Below are 19,421 nucleotides of genomic sequence, written 5' to 3'. Positions count from 1 at the left end.
TGGACGGACGTTGGCCAATCACGTGGGCCGGTCGGCCACCAACCAGGCAGCAAGCCGTCCTCGGGGCCCACTTTGTGGGCGGGTGTAAAGGAGTACAACCAATAGAGAAGCGCTTTAGCTGCGCTTCCGGGTTGTGCTGCGAGGCAAGTGGACAAATAGGGGTTTTAAAAAAAACGAGTTATGTCACGTGTAATCAGCGATTCGGCCAATGGCTATGCTGGAGGACCCCAAAACGGACCGCGGTCTCCCAAGTTCACGCGCGCGCCGCGTGAGCCCGGGGAGGGAGGCGGGGCTCGTCCGGAAGAGCAAGGGAAGCGAGAGTAGGCGGGCTCGCGGCTAGAAGCAGGAGGCGGAGCAAGTCCAGCCGGGCCAATGAGAGCACGGAGCGCTGGGTGGTAGTTAAGCGCGCGAGGCTGACGAATGGTGGACACGGTTCTGTTCGAGCTTCTACACACCGAGATGGTGGCGGAGCTCTGCACGCACGACCCTGACCTCGACCCCGGCCCCGGGGTGAGCGCCGGGGCCCGGGGCGGGGAGGAGGCGCAGGTCACGGGGTAGAGGTCGCGGGGAGCGCTGAGCGAGCGGCAGCGGCCCGGGTTGAACTTCGGCCCCGCCCCTGCCTTCCTGGGCGATCTGGGGCACTGGCTTCCTCCCCTGTAACGTGGGGTCCCATTCGGGCCGGCCTCGCTGGTTGGTTACTTCGAGAAATGAGCGAGACAGCTCGGGGTAAAGCTCTGGCACTGAATACGCGGGCAGTAATTACAATAATTACTATTACTGGGTGTGTACTGAGGACTTCTGGGTTGTGACTCTGTCGGTGTGCCTGTTCCTTCCTTTACAAAATGGGCACCATAAAGAACTAGTGAGAATTTCCTATAAAGGAAACCTAAGTAAAATCGGGGAAAGAAAAGGTATGGCGTGGTAGATTACGGAGGAGAGCATTTCTGAGGAAGAGAAGGAAGGAAGCAAGCCTCAGGGATAAATGGGAGAGAAGCATGCCAGGAAGAGGTGCAGAGCCCTGAGGTAGGAGCATGGTTAGCATTTTGGAAGTTGGTCCTTAAGAAGTACAAACAAGCTCCAACTTTAAAGCTCTTGGTGCAGTATCTAGGACATAATCAACCCTCAACACATGGGAACTCTGGTTGCAAAATCTGTTACCAAGAAGAAAGGGTGGAGGAGAGAGGGGGTGCTTAATAAATGGGGGCTGTGCTCACTTTTTCATTATTCTTACTATGATCGTCATGTATGTGTAAGACGTTTTTATTGGCTTAGGTTTTCTTCCCAATTTAGGAGCCCTAGGGAGGGTGTTGCATGTTATGCCAACATAGTGTTTTCAGAGTTCATTCGTTCAACAAACATTAACTAGAACCTGCGAGGTGCCAGGCCCTGCTCTCGGCTCTGGGGATAACTCAGTGAATCATATAAAAGTCCTTGGACTCCTGGAGCTTATGTCGTAGTGGGAGGAGATAGACAAATAAGATAAGTGAGTCTAGTGTGTAGTACATTGGGAAAATGCTATGCGGAAGATAAAGCATGGGAGGAGTATGCATTGGCCTGTGTGTTGGGGATGGAGAGGGTAGGGTTTGCAGCGTCCCAGCAGCCCATCCATCCTGGCTTTCAAACCAGAAACTCAGTAGTCCCCGACACCTGTCGTTTCTCCATCACCTCCAGCCAACCAGGACCTGCCCATTCTGTTGCCTAAATGTTTCACATCTGTCCCCTCATCTGCCTTGGTCCAGGCTCCCTCCTCTTCGCCCCTGTCCCAGCCTCCTCCCTCATCTTCCAGCTCATTTCACCTGTCATAGCTTCACTGTGTTCACACCTATTAATTCTTCCAATCTTGGCTCAAATGGCCCTCCCTCAGAGAAGCCAACCCTGAGCCCCCAGAAGTTAGGTATCCTTGTTATGTTCAGTTTTTCCTTGGCAGCCTCATCACCCTCAATAAGTGCATATCTGAGCTATGTATCTGTATGACCCTTTGATTCACATCCATCTCCTGTGCCAGACTGCGTGTTCTGTGGGCTGGGACCAGGTCTGTGTTGATCACCACATAGTAGACCTTTTGCACATAGTAGGTCCTCTGCATGGATTTATTGAGGAACTGGATACAGCCCCTGTGCTGATGAGAGCAGGAGAATCCATTCAACAGCAACAAATAATGGATTCTCCTGCCTGCTTACAGGTGGAATGGAAGACTGGCCAGAGGAGCCAGGTCAAAGGGCCTTTGTTCTCAAAGCAGGAAAAACTGGGGGGGGGGCTGGGGTTTCTCCAGCTCAGGGGCTTTGAAGATAAGGGGGGCCTGTGGGCAAAGGAGCGAATTCCTGTGTACTCAGGTAATGAGCTGTTATCTACTGCTAGGCTAGCAGGTGGCCAGGAACAGCCCTGCTTCCCAAGCCTTCTCCCACCCGGGCCCAGTGGGTGCCCTTGCCGCTCCTTCTCAGAGTAAACGCTTGAATCTCCCTTCAGCTCAGAACATTTTCCTTTCCTCTCTTTGATTCTTTTTTGTTAATCCTACCTGAGGATACTTTTTCCATATTTAGAGAGAGTGGAAGGAAGGGAGGGAAGGAGGGAGAGAGAGAAACATCGATGTGAGAGAGACACATCGATTGGTGGCCTCCTGTATGCGCCCCAACTGGGAACTGAACCCACAACCTTTTGGTGTATGGGACTGCTGCAACCAGCTGAGCCGCTCGACCAGGGCTCTCTTTGATTATTTCTTCTCCCGCCTTGTTCCACATGTGTCTTTTTGCCACTCAGAGGAATATTAGACTTCCTGGATCACTTACACTTGTCTTACAACTTTTCTGTCATTTTTCCTGCCTCAGGTTTCTTCTGGACAACTGGGAGGCTTTATCTGCCCGACAGATTTGTCTGTTTTTCAGCTCTCATGTTAACAGATGTTTATTTTGGCTACCATCTTTCTCATTTCCAAGAACTTCCCTTTGTCTGATTGTCCCTTCCTCCTAGCACCCGCGCTGTGTGGTGGCTGCATTGGTGCGACACTGATAAGGCGCTCCGAGGGGTTCCCCTCTGTTCCTGATTATCCCATTTCCTCTCGGGGCTGTTGTGTAAACTCATCTGAGCCTGCGTGGGAGCCCAGACACACACTGGCTCTGGGCGGGTTCCAGAGGATTCGATGAATGTCTGCCTTGCCTTCCCTGGGAATGATAAACCCCTAATCTCTGAAGAGCTTTTGCAGGGACACAGGCGAAACATCATAAAGTGGGGAACAGGCTGTGACAAAGGCAGGTGCACAGCTTCTGCTTCCTCCCCTGCTCTCTGCTCACCTGTCGCCTGCCCATCCTCAGCCTGTCCCTCCCCACTTCTTCCCCTCCCTGTCTCATTCCCCAGATCCCACCATGCCCAGTCTCTGCACTTCAGCTGTTACAACTGCCATCAGCCCCATTTCACTGGAGAAACTGAGGCACCGGGCCATGAGCTTGCCCAAGGTCGCACATCCAGTAAGTGGCGGAGCCGGGGTTCAAACCCAGGCAGTCCGAAAAGCACACTGAAGGGAAACAAATTTGTGGAAACCTTTTTGGCCCCCCCACTGACTCTGGCCGCCCCTCCTCAGGGCTGCTGTCCTGACTGCAACCTTCCCATCCGCTCCCTCCCCTGCTTAACTCTTCCTTCAGGTTCAGGGCAGACATGGCTTCCTCGGGCACCCGCCCAGCGATTGTACTGGTTCTTGCGTGCTTCCCGCTAGGACCTTCGCACTAGGGCACAGTTCTGTAGGGGCAGGGGCTGTCCGTGTCATCCTCCATCTGTCCCCAATCAAGACCATTCAGGCAGCATTTGTCACAGGGAAAAACGCACCCTCCTCATCCTGGTCTACAGGGGCCCGCTCCCCTCCCCGCCTCCCATCACTGTCCCTTGTTAGCAGTGGCCTAAGCTACATTCTCCGTGCTTTTTCCTGCCGCCTTGCCTTTGTACACACCCTCAAAACGGCCCAGCAGGAAGCTGTGTCGTGACCCACGCCCGGTTCCCACAGGTGGAGCAGAGAGTGGTGGGCAAGGGCCTAGGTGCCAGGTGGCTTGGCAGAGGAGAGGGCACCTTGCTTGGAAATTCAGCTGATCTCTGCTCGGGCCTCCCCACCAGGGGCCCTGGCCACCCACCCATCTGGTCACCTAGGTTTGGGAGACAGACTTGCTCAGGTTTGCAAGACCCAAGGGTGCCCATGGCAAGGTTCACCGTACCCCTCTGAGCCTGTTTTCGGATGTGAAATACAGCCAACCTTGCGGGTAGGGTTTATGCAAAGAACCCGCACAGTGTACTCCCAAATCCTGACCCTTCACTCAGTCCAGTGTCTGTTTCCTAAGCACCTCCCTCCCAGGTGCCAAAGCCTTTGTTGGCTGCTGAGGGTCAGCCTGGTCCCCACCCTTACACGGCTGTGTCCTCAGTGACAGTGCAGAGTGGCAGGGCTGCGACTGCAAACCTGCCCTGGGACGGGTGATAAGATGGCTTGCAGGAGTCAGGCAGAGGGGACAGTAAGTGGAAGTGCGTGTGGTGTAGGGTGGCAGAGGGTGACAGAGGGATGGCTGGGTCCCAGAAGGCTGTGTGAGGCCTGCTGAGGAGGACTGGACATTATCTAAGCTGGATATAAGCAGAAAAGTCCCATTCACCATGCAGGGGGCTCCATGACAGTGTGGGCCTGGAGAGAAGATTGTCACAGTCATTCTCAAGAGAAGGTGGTGGATGGAGGGGAGGCAGGGAAGGGTTGGAGAAGTTCAGGCCTGGACACTGCAGCCTTCCAAGGAGCTAGCTGCCTCCCTCCCAGGGTTCTGCATCCACCTCGGCTCTGCCTGATTTTCTCTTAAGTTTGGAGCCTCACACCATAGGCTGACATATTTCTGATGCCCCAACCTGGACCCACCTCTGGATGAAAAAGGGGCCACATACTAAACCTGAGAAGCTCAGGGGAGGCCTGAGAGTAACCACACAGGGTGGTCTGAATATACATGTTCCTAACTAAATATGAGGCTCGGCAGGTAGTCACATCCTGGGCCTATAGATTTCTTGACAAAGGTCAATTTTTACCTTAAGTGAATCTGTCATCTTTTTGCATCTAAGATAATATACCTTTGAAATGTCAGAGTAATCTGGTATTTCCAGATTACTGGACCCCCCAGGGCACATCCACCACACTAGAGCAGAGAGGACGGAACCCCTCATTGTTACCTTGTTCCCCGAATACCATCTCTGTGTATTGTAAATGTTGACTATCCTGTATCCACGAATGTAGAGATGTGTCTCCATTTTACTTTTTATCCAATCCCAGAGATCCCTCCCTTGTTTTCTCCCACCCCCTAAATCTACTACCCATGGATTTCATGTAACCCTCCTTATGCCTCCTCCTTTGACTGTAACGTGTAAGATAAGACAGGAGCATTTTCTCAGCCCCTTGAGAGTCCTTCCTGGCAATTATCAGTTTGGCTCAAATAAACTCATAAAAATTCACTACAGGTTTGGACACTTCTAACATCTGCACCTCCCTCAGCTCTCTCCCCAAGTGAAAATTACAAGTTGGCAGCCCTCCAGCCATGCTATTCCCCTCCCTGTGCCTCGGCCTCTCCCACTGGGAGACCTTGGCCTCCCTCCAGAATGCCACTTGGCTACCACTGCCTTCCCCCAGCACCCGAGGGAACAGCTCTTCCCAGGGTTCTTGGCTGATATTTTGAGACACAGCCATCATAGTTGACTCTTGCAGCCCCCTGCTGGCCAGGCTAGGCCCACGCTTGCTGCCACATGAGCCCTTGGGCAGGTCACCTAGAACTTCTGGGGTGATCCGCAGAGCTGCCTCCTAGGGAGTTGTGCTGCTCTCAGGAAAAACTGACTAGCAGGTGTGATGCTGCATGTGGGGAATATCCCCATTTTTCCTGGAGCAAAGGGGAGCTGGCCCTGTGGGCTGCCGGGGTCTGTGGAGGGACAAAGCCAGCCTGCTGCTCCCCAGGCCTGAGCCTGCCCTGGCCAGGCACTGCTGAACTGGAGAGATGGCTGGTCCCCTTGCTGCTGCTTCACCAGGTGGCTCCCCACTGGAGGTGGCCAAGTGCCCCTGAGTGTCTCTTCCCTGGCCTTCTAGGGACAGAAGATGAACCTGTTGGTCCTGGAGGGCATGGGCTTCCGAGTGGGCCAAGCCCTGGGTGAGAGGTGAGCCAGCTCCTCCTGCGCTTTCCCACCCCACCGGGACCCGAGGTGGGAGGTTGCATTACTCCATGCAGGAACCCAGCCTGGCTCCCCCCCCCATAACACCCTGGGCTCCCCTACCCTGGCCGGGCCTGACCCAAGTGTCTGCCACTGCCCCAGGCTGCCCCGGGAGATGTTGGCCTTCAGGGAGGAGCTGGACGTCCTCAAGTTCCTGTGCAAAGACCTGTGGATGGCCGTGTTCCAAAAGCAGATGGACAGCCTCCGCACCAATCACCAGGTGAGGGCCCAGCAGAGCTGCAGGCAGAGGTGGGACCGAAGCTCCTGAAGGGGACCCCCGTGCCAGCAGGCAGGGCCCGGCTTTGCCAGAGTCCGTGAGCCTCCAGGATGGGGCTCCAGAGTCAGCAGACCCCATGGCTGGCAGTCTCGCCTCATATGACACTGCCTGTCTCAGCCTGGTCTGAGTTCCAGTAGCCGTCCACCCTCTGCCACCCCACTGGCTGCTTCTCAGGCCAGGTCCGCAGCTTCTCACCGCAACCCGGGGAGGCTGGTCTGCCTTTTACCCCAGATACCGCACAGCCAGGGGGGCAGGGCCAGCACACCCCTGGGGGACTCCAGGCCCAGGAGGCCTGTGGGCCCTTCTGCAGCTCTGAAGGACAGGGCCATGACTGCAGTGGTGCCTGTTTGTTTTTGTTTTTCAATCCTCACCTGAGGACATTTTCACTGATTTTTAGAGAGAGGGCAAGGGAGAGAGAGAAAGAACCATCGATGTGAGAGAGAAACATTGATGGGTTGCCTTCTGCACGCACCCGACCTGGGCTGTGGATCAGGTATGTGCCCTGACTGGGAATCAAACATGCAACCTTTCTGTGTACAAGACAACACTCTTACCAACTGAGCCACACCGGCCAGGGCTACAGTGGTTTTGAGGGAAGGATCCTTCCAGAGTCCTGGCTTCCCCTCCCCCCACTACAAACGCACAGGCACTGCCTGAGCCCCCACAGCCTCTCCTCTGTCCTCAGGGGACCTATGTCCTACAGGACAACAGCTTCCCCCTGCTCGTCCGGATGGGCTCAGGCCTGCAGTATCTGGAGGAAGCACCTAAGGTAGGAGTGCTGGGCCACACCCACGCCTTACTTCTCCTACTTATCCATCCCCCAACACAAGGGAGGCCTCTCCTCAGGCCAAGGGGTGGACCCCACTGTGAAGCCTGACGCCCATCGTGGCCTGGTCCTGAGTGTCGGCCTCCGCTTTTCCCACAATGACCTGTGCTCCCTGCCCCCAGTTCCTGGCCTTCACCTGCGGCCTCCTGTGTGGCACCCTCAGTACCCTGGGCATCAAGAGTCTGGTCACCGCCTCTGTGGCAGCTCTGCCAGCCTGTGAGTCGTGGGGGTGGGGGGATCCCCACCATCCCTGAGTGTGGTGGGGACTCCAGAGCTCCCCTGTCCTTACTCCCTTGGGCTAGGCCACTGAGCTCCATTTTTCAGGTAGGAAATTTGAGGCCCCAGGAGCTTAAGTCACATGCCAGGCCACATAGCAGGTACGGCCCACCTATGCCCCTGGCCCCTGAGGTCCCCCAGCCTGCTTCCTGGATGTGTGCCAGGCCAGAAAGCACCCCATGATGACCTGGTCTAGTGGCTTCAACCGTTCTTCCCAGCAAGGAACCCAGCAGATATAAAAGTCACCCGGATGGAGGCTCCAAAGGCAGCCAGACCCCATGGAGCTTGCAGCCTGTGGGGTGGGCTGTTCTGACCCCCAGGGCCCTCCATCAGGCAGGCTGCAGCCCATTCCTACCTGGGGGCAGCCTGCACCCAACCCTCCATTCTCCCTCCCCCATTCTCCCTCAACCATGTGTGTGGGCCTGCAGGAGGGGGACTGATCCAGCCCTGCCTCTAAGAAGTTTAGGGGCCCACCCTGTCAGGCTCCCAGTCCCACCCATGGCTGGGCCCTGGGGCCCACGTGGTTAGGGCCTGGGCAATACATGCCATAGAAGCCTGTGCCAGGCCCTTCCCCACATGCTTGGCCTTTGTACCTTAGTCACACATAGCCCTGGGACGCAGGCTAGGTAGGTGGGAACATCGCCCACTTTGCACAGTGACGCCACCCAGTCTGCTGGTGCAAGGCCTGTTCTGTTCAGGTGCTTTCTGCCTCTCCCCTCAGATCCCAGCCTCAGGCTAAAGCCAGCTCTTCTCTTCTAGGTAAGTTCCAGGTGGTGATCCAGAGATTCTGAGGAGCCCCAGGCCCCCAGCCCCAGCTGAGTCTCACAGCTGCCCGGGCCCACGAACCCCGCCGGGCCACTGCTAGGGAATCCCAGGCTCTGGCAGTGACAAGCAAGGCAGGGGGTCCAGTCACTTCAGGGCATCATACATGCTCAACAAATGGATGTCACAAGGAGGTCGGGGGTATCGCAGGGCAGGGTGATCCCAGCCACCATCGGGCCTGGTATGGAGAGATCCCATTAGACACCTCACTCACGGCAGATGCTCAATAAAGGTTCCGTGTGTGGAGACAAGTTCAAGTGGAAGATTGGGGTCACTCTCTGAGCTCTGGGGGGACAAGAGAGTCTGTAAAGTGACTGTGTCACAGGGCCTGTGGCAGGAGGGGGGGCAGAACATCCTGTGTGGCTCCCCACCCCTCATCACCTCCCTTTCTGGGCCCCCTTTTACCCCAGTGAGTCCTGGAGCTTCTATGTCTGTTATGGGAGGGTGGCCCCAGCCCGGCAACCCCACCAGTGTCAGCAAGTGTGGGGCTGCCCTCTGCCCAGTGAGCCCAGAGCATGGACCTCTCCCTGGAGAGCAGGGTCAGGGGCACCGGGAGGGCAGGTGGCCAAGAGTGGGAATGGATGGAAGTGGGGGCAGGCCAGACACCCTCATTCCCCCCCCACACACACAGTACACGCTTCACATGCCTGGCAGACTCCAGTCATACCCAGGACAGTGGCCCTGGCTCTGCCTCCCTTTCCTGCCTTCCCCATTTACATTCATAACACTGGCAGCATCAGGCACCTGGGTTGCCCAGGCCTTGCCACCTGCTGCCCAATGTGGTTAAGTACCTCCACCTCAGAGCTGCCAACAGAGGCTGGGTGAGACCCAAATGGAACAAGGAAGGGTTTCCTTGCTTAAAACACCCCAGAACGTGGGGCCCCTCCACCCCTATAGAGTCCAGTGCAGAGACGCGGCCTGCCCTCCCCAGCCCACAAGCTGAGCACCACATTCCCTGGCCTGCTTTTGCCTTTGCACATGCCATTCCCTGCCCAGGCTGCCCTGCCTTCAGCCACCTCCAAACTCCTGTTCCCTTGTGGGTATCCAGTAGCCACCAGGCCTCTTGGAACAGTCACCAACCCTCCCTCCCAGGTAGACTCCTAGATGGCCCACCCAGTCGTGTTTGTGCCGGCCCTGCCCAGCACAGAGCCTGGCGGGTGCTCCCGGGTGAATCATAATTACTCAGCTAAACCATGTGTGTGGGCCTGCAGGAGGGGGACTGATCCAGCCCTGCCTCTAAGAAGTTTAGGGGCCCACCCTGGAGGTTCCCCCACAGACTCACCCCCTATCCGGACCGAGTCCAGAATTGGTGGAGGACAGGGAGGAAACCCTCCAGGAGAAGCAACTGGAAGGCCTGGGGGAGGAGAGAGCCAAGCTCAGGCTCCTCTCTGTCCCGAACGCCCTTGTCCTGGGCACTGTTCCGTGGTTGCCGCCCCCAGCCCCATCAGGTCACCCATCTCCCCGGGCAGCCACTGTCTGATGGTGCAGGAAGCAGGACCCTGGAGAGCAGAGAGCACCCATGGCATCAGGCCCCTTGCCCAGCCCCAGCCGCGCCCCTGAAAGAATGTCTCTAAGGAGCCCCCATCTACCAGCAGGCAGGAGGCAGAGCCTGAGCACAAACCACTGAGCCTGCTTTCAAGATCCCACCCTGCCTCCGTGTGACCCTGCGAGGGACCATGGAGGGCATCATGCCCCCCTCCAGGGCGTGATGAGGAAGAATGGGGTTAGCGTATGAGAGGCATGTAGACCATGTGAGGCCCCTGCTAGGCCTTCATAGCGTGGTGTTGTGGTCATTATATGAGAAGCATTTAGAGCAGCCTGGGAAATGGGTCATTCGGTCCCCAGCATGCTAGCTGCTGTCATCGCTACATACCACGCTCTGCTCAGAGGGCTCCTCCTGACAACCATGAGAGGCAGGCACCAACACTGGCCTGCCCAGCAATGAGGAAGCTCAGGCTCAGAGAGGTGAAGTCACTTGCCCAAGGTCACACAGCTGGGGCCCTTGTGGAACTGGCATCTGAACCCGGGATTGCATCTTGGCTTGGCCTGGACCCAATCCCTGCCCCAGCTTCCCTCCCACAGCAGAAGTGCCCTGGGGCTGGCCCCCGTAGACCCTTTGGCAGGTCCCTTCCAGGCAGCACCAAGGCCAGCCATTTCCATCCCTGAACCTCAGGTACAGTGCAGGGGCAGTGCCCCCAGTCCTAGAGAGCAGAGAGCACCTGGCAAGCTGGGGGGAAGGGGAGGGGACTGGGCGGGCAAACCGGTCAGTCAGGCAGCTCAGCTCCCAGCACCGGGCCTCTCACCATTTGGGCCTGCGCTGCTGGTGGCGGGGCTGGCACAGCAGCTTGGTGGCTGGGCAGGGAGCTGGGGCCTGGAGGCCGAGGCTGCCATCAGGTAAGGGGGACCCAAGGTTGGGGGGCAGTGGGCAGGGGCCACACACCTGGCCCCCAACCCTCACTGAGCCCCAACTCTCACCACTCCAATTTCTTCAGCCCTGGGCTTTACCAGCCCTCTCCCCCCAGACAGTATCCCTCCCTCCCTTCTGTTTTTGGTGCCTCACATTTTAAACCCAGGGTATTCATCTCATCCTGAGCTTGCTGAGACCCAAATGGAACCACCCACTTTCTTTTGCTCCCCAGAATTCCCCTCCCTTCAGCCCCCTATTCAGTCTCCAAATGGACCCAGCCCTGAGAGTCAGCCATTCAGTGCTCCCTGCCCCCCAGCCCTCAGCACACTGGGTTCATGTCCTTCAAACAGCATCAGCCCCTGCCTCCCACAGCACGCACCCCTGGTGCCTAGTTCCCCCTGATTTTCCTCAGCCACCCACCCACCCACCAGCTGTTTCCGCAGCCCACATCTGTTCAGCAACCCATAGCCCTGGTCTCTTGGAAACTCCCACGGACTCCCAAACACCCAATCACCTTGGAAATCTCGCCAACCCCAAATTAGCACCCCCAGCTTCTCCCCATCTTCCAACATCTGGCCATTTCTCCTGGGCCTGACCTCTCATTTTTACTCTGAAGAGCACCTCTGGGTGACTTGGGACCCGACGTCTGGGATGGGGTCTCTCACCTGTCCTAGGTCACAGGCAGCTGATCTGGAAGTGGGCTCCTGCTGCTGATGCCTCAGGGGGCTGGGCACTGAGCCCATCATCTCCATCCTGGAGTGGGCCCCCAGCCGCCATGCACCAGAACTATACTATCCACTTTGCCAAGGGCACCCTGCCCCACCAGAACCCCACCGAGAGCTACTTCCTGGACCCAGAGTTGGGGCACCAAAAAGGTAGGGGTTCAGTTTGGAGGGGGGTTCTGGTGTGTGAGTGGGGGGCTGCAGGGTGGATGGTGGAGCAGCAGAAGCGCAGGCCCCAGGAGAGAAGTCACCAGCACTCCCTGGCGAGGCTTTGGCAGTTGGGACCATGCGGGACCACAGACCCGGGGACCAAAGCTGGGAGCCTGGGCTGGGGTTGTCGGCAGAGGAGGCCCACCTGGCCTGCCCCTTCCCAGTGTGGGAAGAATTCTTCCTCCCCAAGTCGCCAGGCCTGTGGGGGCTGCCCCTCAACCTGGTGGGAGCAGTGTGGTGGGAGGGAGGGATAGGAAAGCGACCCCCGCAACTGAGTGTGTATGAATGAGGTAGGGGCCAGCTTCCCAGGGTGACCTGCACCTCCCAGGGCAGCCCCATTGGTACCAGCCTGGCCGGAGACTGGATGTAGGCCCCCGAGCCCCATCCTTGCCCTGTCCCCTCTCCACGGCCATCTCCCATCACTCTGGCCTCCTCTGGACCAACCAGGCCAGCTCCCCATGGATTCCTATGTCACCTCACTGGAGGACCCCTAGGGACCAAGGAATTTGGGGTGGCAGGGACTCTGGGTATCATCCCTCTCCAGTCCCTCCCCCAGCTAAAGCCCAGGCCCCTGTACCTCTCCCTGCCCCACCCATGGTCCTCATTGTCTCTCTGACTCCTGGGCCTTAGCTGAGGGTCAACCCCAGCCTCCATCTGAAGACCCAACCTGGTTCCTGCCAGTGGCCCCAGGTGTCAGGGACCCAGGCCCAGTCACCCCCACTTCCTTCCTTTCAGGATGCTGTCACCAGTGGTACCATGACCCAGCGGCCCCTCGAGCCCACAGGCCCTGTCAGCCACCCCCCCAGGTGCGGTGGCAGCTAGCCTACCACAGCCCCCATGGGGGTGTCGGGGGCTATTGTTGGGGGCACCAGCCCCCTATCCTACAGCAACAGCAGCAGCGGCAGTCCCAGCCCCTACCTCCTAGTCCCCTGCGGCAGCGCTTTTGCCCTGTTCCCGGTGCCCAGAAGGGGCCACCTACAACCACCACTGCCCTCATGGGACCAGCCAGCGCCCCCCAGCTGCCCCCTGCACCCACCAAGGCACCCGTCATGGCCAGCAGCGGCCCAGCCCTGCCCTCCGCAACCGGCTTCCAGGAGCCCAGCAGGCCCACTGACGCCGGGCCCCTGCCTTCCCCCGCAGCCTGCGGGCCCTTCGCCTCCTACAGCTCTGGTGCTCACCCAGCCTCCCTGGGGCTCTGTCCCTGCTGCCTCGCTTCTGCCCGGGCCTGGAGCCTGTCCCCATCCCTCCCTGGGGCCCCTGTCTGAGAGGGCGCTTGTCCCTGACCCTGGGCCTCGGGGTGGCCACTCTGCTTCATCTGTTGGGATCCAAGGCTTCCAGGCAGGGCCTGTCCATGGTGCCTCCATCCTGGGCTGGCCAGGGGCCTGAGCTGACTCCCTTGCTTTGCTTTCTGTCTCACTGGCCCAACAGGCCACAGGGGCACGGGCAGGGTGCCGAGCACCAGCTTGCTGGCAGCTCTGGTGTGGGGAACATGGTCAAGTGAGCGGCTGCAGCAAGAGGTAGGGAGTGGCCTGGGGGATGGAGAGAGCAATGCAGCGATGGGCGGAATCCATCCATCCATCCATTCATTCATTCTCTCGCTGACTAGGTATTAACCGCCTACAGAGGGTGCGAGGCTCTGTTCTGGGGGGCGGGCAAAGGGAGCAGGGCAGACAATCCGCTGCCCTCCCACAGCTCAAGTTCTACAGGTGTTTGGGGGAGGCCGGTACAGCAAACGAGAAATAGGAAAGTTCAAAGGTGTGTCACTGCACTCGGGGAAAATACAGCAGGGAGGGGAGCTGGAGAACATCCAGGTTTTCAAATTAAATAGTGTCATCATGAAGGCAACATTTGACCAAAGATGGGGCAGTTCTCTTAAGTAAGTGGCAGCAGGATCAGCAAATGCAGACTCGGGGGGACAGCGAGGAGGACAGTGTGCCTGCAGCACAGGCAGTGAGGGGAAAGGGCGGGTGGATCGATGGGTGGAAGGGATGGCAGCTGACTCCGGACCTAACAGGAGAGTGGACTGTGGGAGGCGAGGGCGGATGCAGGAGTCCAGGCCAGAGGTGCTGGTGGCCTGACCTCAGGGAAAGGTGGGGACACACAGCTGGTTTCCAACTCTGGTTAGAAAATAGAGCAACAGCTGAGCAGGGACTGGGACTACAAATCAGGAGCAGCCTTGTGACTGGAGCCTCTGGTCCACGATGCGCAATTCACACACAGACAAGCAGAGGCTGAATGAGGTGAGGTCACCAGCTATCAGGAAGAGGGGCAGCAGATTGGTCCTGGCCACCACCTTGGCCCACTTCGTCGCACATCTTCCTCTGACCCTCCCAGTTGAGCCTGCAGGCCCAGTGTTGGCCCTTGGCAAGGGATGGGGCCTACAGCCCACGGGCCTCTCTGAAAGGCTGGCCTTGCGACTCCCCCCAGCCCTGTGACTGAGCCCTGCCTTTCTGACACCCCTACTCCAGGTGCTTGCGCATGGTGTCAGGACTTAACCCCAAGTCTGTGCCCTCAATGGCCATTCCAGACCATGGCATTGACTGAGGGTCTGTCCCTGGCCAGATCCTTTGGTACCCATGCCCCAGTGTCTCTGTCACTCCCAGAGGCATCACTCTGCCCGGGTCACGCAGAGAAAGATGACAGGGCCAGCACCAAAAGGCAGGTCTGCCTGGGCTCAGGGCAGGATGAGTGACTGTGGGCATGGGGTCATGGAGAGGGAGAGAGGTCAGGGTCAGAGTGGACAGGAAGCTGAGAGGATCTGGTTACAGGGGTCCCGTCCACACTGAAGCCAGGCTACCAGAACTGGCAGGAGCGGACACCCGGAGCACAGAAAGCGGTGTCTTAAGCATCCAAGGGCCATGAGTTCCAAGAAAGGGCCATGGGATTTTCCCAGGGGAGTCATGGGCTGGTGGATTAGCACAGGTCTCTGGGCTAGAGCCAGGGGAGTCTAGCCTCCCTGCCTTTGCCTGGAAAATTTGGAGTCACCTCACCCTGGGCAGCCCTGGAGGAAGGGGCTGCCTGCAGCCACATAACTTCCATCCATCTGAGGTTTGACCTGAGTCATCTCTGGGAGGGGGATACTGGTGCAGGGAGGGGCTGAGTGGGTGCTCTGGAGGGTGGTGATGGTGGGAGGAGGGTGGTGCCCCGCCAGACTCATTGACACCCCACCTCTACCCCCTCCCCAACCCTGGCCCCCAGATATTCTGACAGAGGATGATGTCTACTGCAGCTGCCTGGCCAAGACCCTCTGCCATGTGCCTGTGCCTGTGACTGTGGGTTTCTACGCCCCCTTTGGCTGCCGCCTGCACCTGATGCTGGACAAGATCACGGGTGAGGATCCCTCGTGTGTTGGGGGTGAGGGTAGAGGAAATAGAGACTCTGGTCTCTGCCCAGCCCCAGGCTTCCCCAAGATCCACTCATCCCTGAGGCCAGCCTGCCCCAGGCCAGATGCCTATAACTTAGTTTTAACCAGGTTCCTACCCATACCCACAGCCTCTGCCCCCAGATCCCTGCTCCAGTTTCCTCTCTGACCTCCTGGCCTGCCCCCCTCCCCTACCAAACCCACTGCAAGGAATCTTCTTAAAATACATATCTATCCCCATCATTTCCCTGCTCAAAAGCCTTCTATGGCTCCCTAGCACCGTAGGGAGAAAGCCCAGCTTCCTCCTCACTGAGGCTGTAGGCTCTTGCCCCCTAGATCCATCTCTTTTCCTCAGCTCTGGCTCATGGCCTGGTGCCCACAGAGCCCTAACAGATAGGTGTCAACTGAAGACACGAGCTGAAACCTGGTCAGGATCTGCAGCAGCTTGGACCTGGTTCAAACCCTGCTGGAACTCAGACCCCAGCTCCAATTGTGGCCAAAAGGGCTGGAGGTGACTCACCTTCCTGTACCCAGGCCTGGCAAGCACCTAATAAACAGGCCCAGCTCTGCCCCGTGTTGTCCTGGAGTAACATAGGGTCCTGGGAGAAGAGCAGATTTGGCTATAAGGAAAAAGGATATGACATATGGAGCACCTCCTCTGTGCTAGGTGACTGACACATTCCCATTCATTCATTGACTGACCTCAGAGCAGACAGATCCTGCCCCCAGCCTCTCCTGATCCATCCTTCAAACATTCTCCAGCACTTTCTTGGTTACCAAGACAACCAGGGCCCTCCCCTTCAAGGGCTCACAGGCCAGAGAGGTCGACACACCTGTCCCTAGTGACAACTCAAAGTAGGTGAGCCGACTTGGAGGGAGGTGGGGGAGGGAGGAGAGCCAGGGGGCGCCTAATCCAGTCTGGGAATCATAGAGGGCTTCCTGGAGGAGGCAGCGGAGCTGAGAGCTGTAGAAGGAGCAATAAGCCAGGAAAACCAGATCAAGGCTGTACCCTTGCGGCCCAACATTTGTCTTCGTTAGAACCTCGTATCCATTCTTTCACTCTTTCGAGCCCTCCTTGCACTCTCCGTTCCTCTTCCTCCGGGGGCTCTACTTATGTCCACCCCTGACCCTCGCTGGCCTCGCCCTCCGACCTTTCCTGGTCCAAGCCGCAGCCAAGCCTTTCCTCCCACACTGTCCGCGCCAGCCCGGCCGTTTCAGCCCCGCCCACCCTAATATCCAGGCCCCGCCCCCGCCAGAGCCCCGCCCCCGACGAGCCCCGCCCACATCCGAGCGCTGCGCGCGCCCGAGCCTGGCCCCGACCCTCTGCAGCCGACCCGATCCCCGCGCCCCTCTGTCCCCACAGCGCTGATGGAGCAGGAGGCGACGCAGCGCGAGGCCGAGGTGCTGCAGCGCGTGCAGTGGCAGCCGAGGGCGGTGCGCGGCTGGGGCTTACCGCAGCTGCTGTGGTACCTGGTGTTCCTGCAGCCGGTCATCACCGAGGTGCACCTGCGGCGCAGGAACGTGAAGTTCCTCTTCATCCGCTTCAGCGCCTGGCAGTACGAGGGCTCGGACAAGCTGTGGGCCGGCCTGGTGACCACGCTGTGCGAGGGCATCCGCCACCACTACGGCGCGCTGCCCTTCAGCGTATACTCGGTGCTGGGCAACAAGCCGGCCACGTCGACCGGCTTCCGCCAGCGCGAATGGCACTGCCGGCGCCGCGTGTGCCTGGCGCTGGTGGCGCTGCTGGCGGCGCTGGGCCTCGGCGTGGCGCTGCTCTACCTGTCGCTGGGCGCCCACGCGCTGAGCCACAGTGGCGCCAACAACAGCGTGCTGCGGGTGTTCGGTGGCGCGGCCACCACGCTTTCGGGCTCGGGCCTGCTCATGGCTGTGTACTCGGTGGGCAAGCACCTGTTCGTGAGCCAGCGCAAGAAGATAGAGCGGCTAGTGTCGCAAGAGAAATTCGGCAGCCAGCTGGGTTTCATGTGCGAGGTGAAGAAGGAGGTGGAGCTGCTCACCGACTTCCTGTGCTTCCTGGAGATCTACCAGCGGCGCCGGCTGCGCGTGGTGCTCGAGGTCACCGGGCTGGACACGTGCTACTCCGAGCACGTGGTGGGCGTGCTCAACGCCATCAACACGCTACTGTCTGACAGCCACGCACCCTTCATCTTCATCCTGGTGGTGGACCCCAGCATTCTGGCCGCGTGCCTCGAATGCGCCGGCTCCATGAAGGGCATGGCCGACAACGGCTACCTCTTCCTCAACCGCACGGTCACGCTGCCCTTCTCCGTGCCCATCATGGGCCGCCGCACCAAGCTGCAGTTCCTGCAAGACGCCGTGCAGAGCCGCGACGACCTGCTGTACAGGGAGATGACGCGCCAGCTGCAGCCGCCGAGCCCGGGCGCTGACGAGGGCTCGCAGCTGCTGGCGGTGGAGATGCAGGCGGGGGCCGAGCGCACGCAGAGCCGTATCGACGCCGAGGCGGCCCGCCGCATCCAGGAGGCGCTCTTCTGCCTGCACGACGAGCGCGACTGCCTCTACGAGTACGTGCCCGACAACGTGGTGTCCATGCGGCGCATCGTCAACACCGTGCCCATCACCTTGCGCCTGCTGCAACAGCAGCAGCGGGACTTCGAGGGCCCCACGCCGCGCCAGGCCGTGGCCTGGGTCGTGCTCGCCAACCAGTGGCCCTGCCGCCTCAGCTGGGCGCTGCAGTGCCTGGAGGACCGGCAGCAGTCCGGGGGCGCGCCAGAGGCCCGCGCGCGCCTCTGGGATGTGTTCCGCGACAACAGCCAGGAGCTGCACACCAATACCAAGGCGCTGCAGAACGTGCTCGACCTGGACGGTGACCCCGAGCTCTTCCAGCGCTTCCTGAGCGCCGACTTCCCCTTCACCGTGGCTGAGGCGCAGAACCTGCTGCGCTGCACGGTCAACCTGGACCATTCCATCCGCCGCCGCATGGGCCTCATCCGGGCGGTCAGAGCGCTCAAGCCGCCCAGCCCGCCCAAGTCCCCAGCGCGCGATGTCCGCCGCACTGCCAATGGAGCCAACCACGCCCCCGGGGCGGCCCACGCTGCCAATGGAGCCAACCACGCCCAGGGGGCGGCCCACGCTGCCAATGGAGCCAACCACGCCCCCGGGGCGGCCCGCAACGCCGACGGGGCCAACCAGGCTCCCCAGGCTGCCCACTCTGCCAGCGCCAGCGGAGCCAACCAGGCCCCCCGGGCTGCCCACTCTGCCAGCGCCAGCGGAGCCAACCAGGCTGCTGGTACGGCCCGGTCAGGCCACCCAGCGGCGGGACACAACTCTGCGCAGGCCAACGAAGTACCCCGTCCCCGAGACTTGACACAGAGGAGTAAGCCGAGACCCGTGGCTTGAGTGTCCTGCGCTTCAGGGAATCCAAGCAAGAGGTGGTGACTTGAAGGACTTTGGGGGCAGCAGAGGGTAACAGCTCCCCTTCTTTCCAGATGAGGACACCTGTAGGGCCCCGACTAGGCTCAAGGCCCAGGGTCCAGTGTTGGGAAAGAGGCCTGTGGTGGCCGCGTTCCCCAGGTGAATCTGTGAGCCAGCGAGAGCTGTGGACAGTAGCTGACAATAGTGCCAGTATCGGAAAGCGGCCAAAGGACCACTGAAGAGTTCAAGTGCAATAAATGAAAGTGTGAAAGCCCTTGATTGGTCTTTAGGCCCTGGTCTCCCTGGCTCAGCAAGAACTGGGGACCAGGCCTGCCCTGTTCTGCCAAGCCCATTTTCTCCCCAGGGAGTCAGCAGCATCAGCTGGCAGCCTCATGGCTGGCATCCCCAGGGCAGGAGGGGCTGCGGGGGTGGTGGGCGAGGCCCAGTTAGGGAGATGAAGGACGGATGTGCTGCGTTGACTCAGGTGATGGAGAACACCCAGGCCTCAGGGCATCCAGGTCCTTGTCCCCATACCCAAGGCTGCACCTCTGTGGGCAGGGCAGGAGCTGGCATTTCCGAGGGCAGTGTCTGAGGTAACCTCAGCCAGCTACTCCACTTGCTGTGGCTCCGCCCCCAGCATGAATTAATTAGGTCTCACTGGCACAGGGAAGGCTGCCTTAGGGTCATTTCAGGGCCACTTGATGAGCCCCTTGATGAGGGAAGCTGAGCAGAGCCGGGAGCATGTGTAGGACATAGAGTCAGAGCCAGAGCCAGGTGGAGATGAGGGTTATCCTAGGCTGGACTCTACCTCTCTGGCACACCTTCCCCTCCCACCAGTGGGACAGAGACCTAGGATGATGAGGTGTCCCTTGAGGTAGCTTCCTATTCCTCATTGGTGACATAGCTACAGGCTCAGGCCAGTGGTGTGC

At 59.4% G+C, this 19,421-nt stretch overlaps 2 protein-coding genes across 3 annotated transcripts; both read left to right on the top strand.

Annotated features, from left to right (window-relative positions):
- The first annotated feature begins 420 nt into the window (after positions 1-420).
- TRAPPC6A (trafficking protein particle complex subunit 6A) lies at positions 421-9,294 on the top strand. Its single transcript, XM_016212608.2, has 6 exons — positions 421-510; positions 6,080-6,147; positions 6,304-6,421; positions 7,164-7,247; positions 7,427-7,520; positions 8,340-9,294. Exons 1-6 carry the CDS (start codon positions 421-423, stop codon positions 8,369-8,371), a joined length of 486 nt encoding a protein of 161 aa, XP_016068094.1. The 3' UTR covers positions 8,372-9,294.
- Positions 9,295-11,382: 2,088 nt separating this feature from the next.
- NKPD1 (NTPase KAP family P-loop domain containing 1) lies at positions 11,383-18,896 on the top strand. 2 transcript variants are annotated; one of them, XM_087827256.1, is made up of 5 exons: positions 11,383-11,684; positions 12,477-12,911; positions 14,940-15,071; positions 16,466-18,123; positions 18,271-18,896. In XM_087827256.1, exons 1-5 carry the CDS (start codon positions 11,585-11,587, stop codon positions 18,475-18,477), a joined length of 2,532 nt encoding a protein of 843 aa, XP_087683382.1. In that variant the 5' UTR covers positions 11,383-11,584; the 3' UTR covers positions 18,478-18,896. The 2 variants fall into 2 exon arrangements, with proteins under 2 accessions (XP_087683382.1, XP_016068038.2); XM_016212552.2 differs by lacking the exon at positions 12,477-12,911 and having other exon boundaries at positions 16,466-18,896.
- The last annotated feature ends 525 nt before the right edge of the window (positions 18,897-19,421 follow it).

This window comes from Miniopterus natalensis, chromosome 18 (assembly GCF_054644295.1).
Source record: "Miniopterus natalensis isolate mMinNat1 chromosome 18, mMinNat1.hap1, whole genome shotgun sequence".
Classification (NCBI taxonomy): domain Eukaryota; kingdom Metazoa; phylum Chordata; class Mammalia; order Chiroptera; family Miniopteridae; genus Miniopterus; species Miniopterus natalensis.
Note: the sequence above shows the minus strand (reverse complement) of the source record. Positions and strands in the feature narration are given on the sequence as shown.

Bases quoted from the DNA above. Each gene is read 5' to 3' on its own strand.
- TRAPPC6A (XM_016212608.2), top strand. From the start codon at position 421: ATGGTGGACACGGTTCTGTTCGAGCTTCTACACACCGAGATGGTGGCG. The intron at 511-6,079 runs GTGAGCGCCGGG...CTGGCCTTCTAG, and splicing joins ACCTCGACCCCGGCCCCGGG to GGACAGAAGATGAACCTGTT. The intron at 6,148-6,303 runs GTGAGCCAGCTC...CCACTGCCCCAG, and splicing joins GGCCAAGCCCTGGGTGAGAG to GCTGCCCCGGGAGATGTTGG.
- NKPD1 (XM_087827256.1), top strand. From the start codon at position 11,585: ATGCACCAGAACTATACTATCCACTTTGCCAAGGGCACCCTGCCCCAC. The intron at 12,912-14,939 runs GTGCTCACCCAG...CCTGGCCCCCAG, and splicing joins CTTCGCCTCCTACAGCTCTG to ATATTCTGACAGAGGATGAT. The intron at 18,124-18,270 runs GTCCGCCGCACT...GGGGCCAACCAG, and splicing joins CCAAGTCCCCAGCGCGCGAT to GCTCCCCAGGCTGCCCACTC.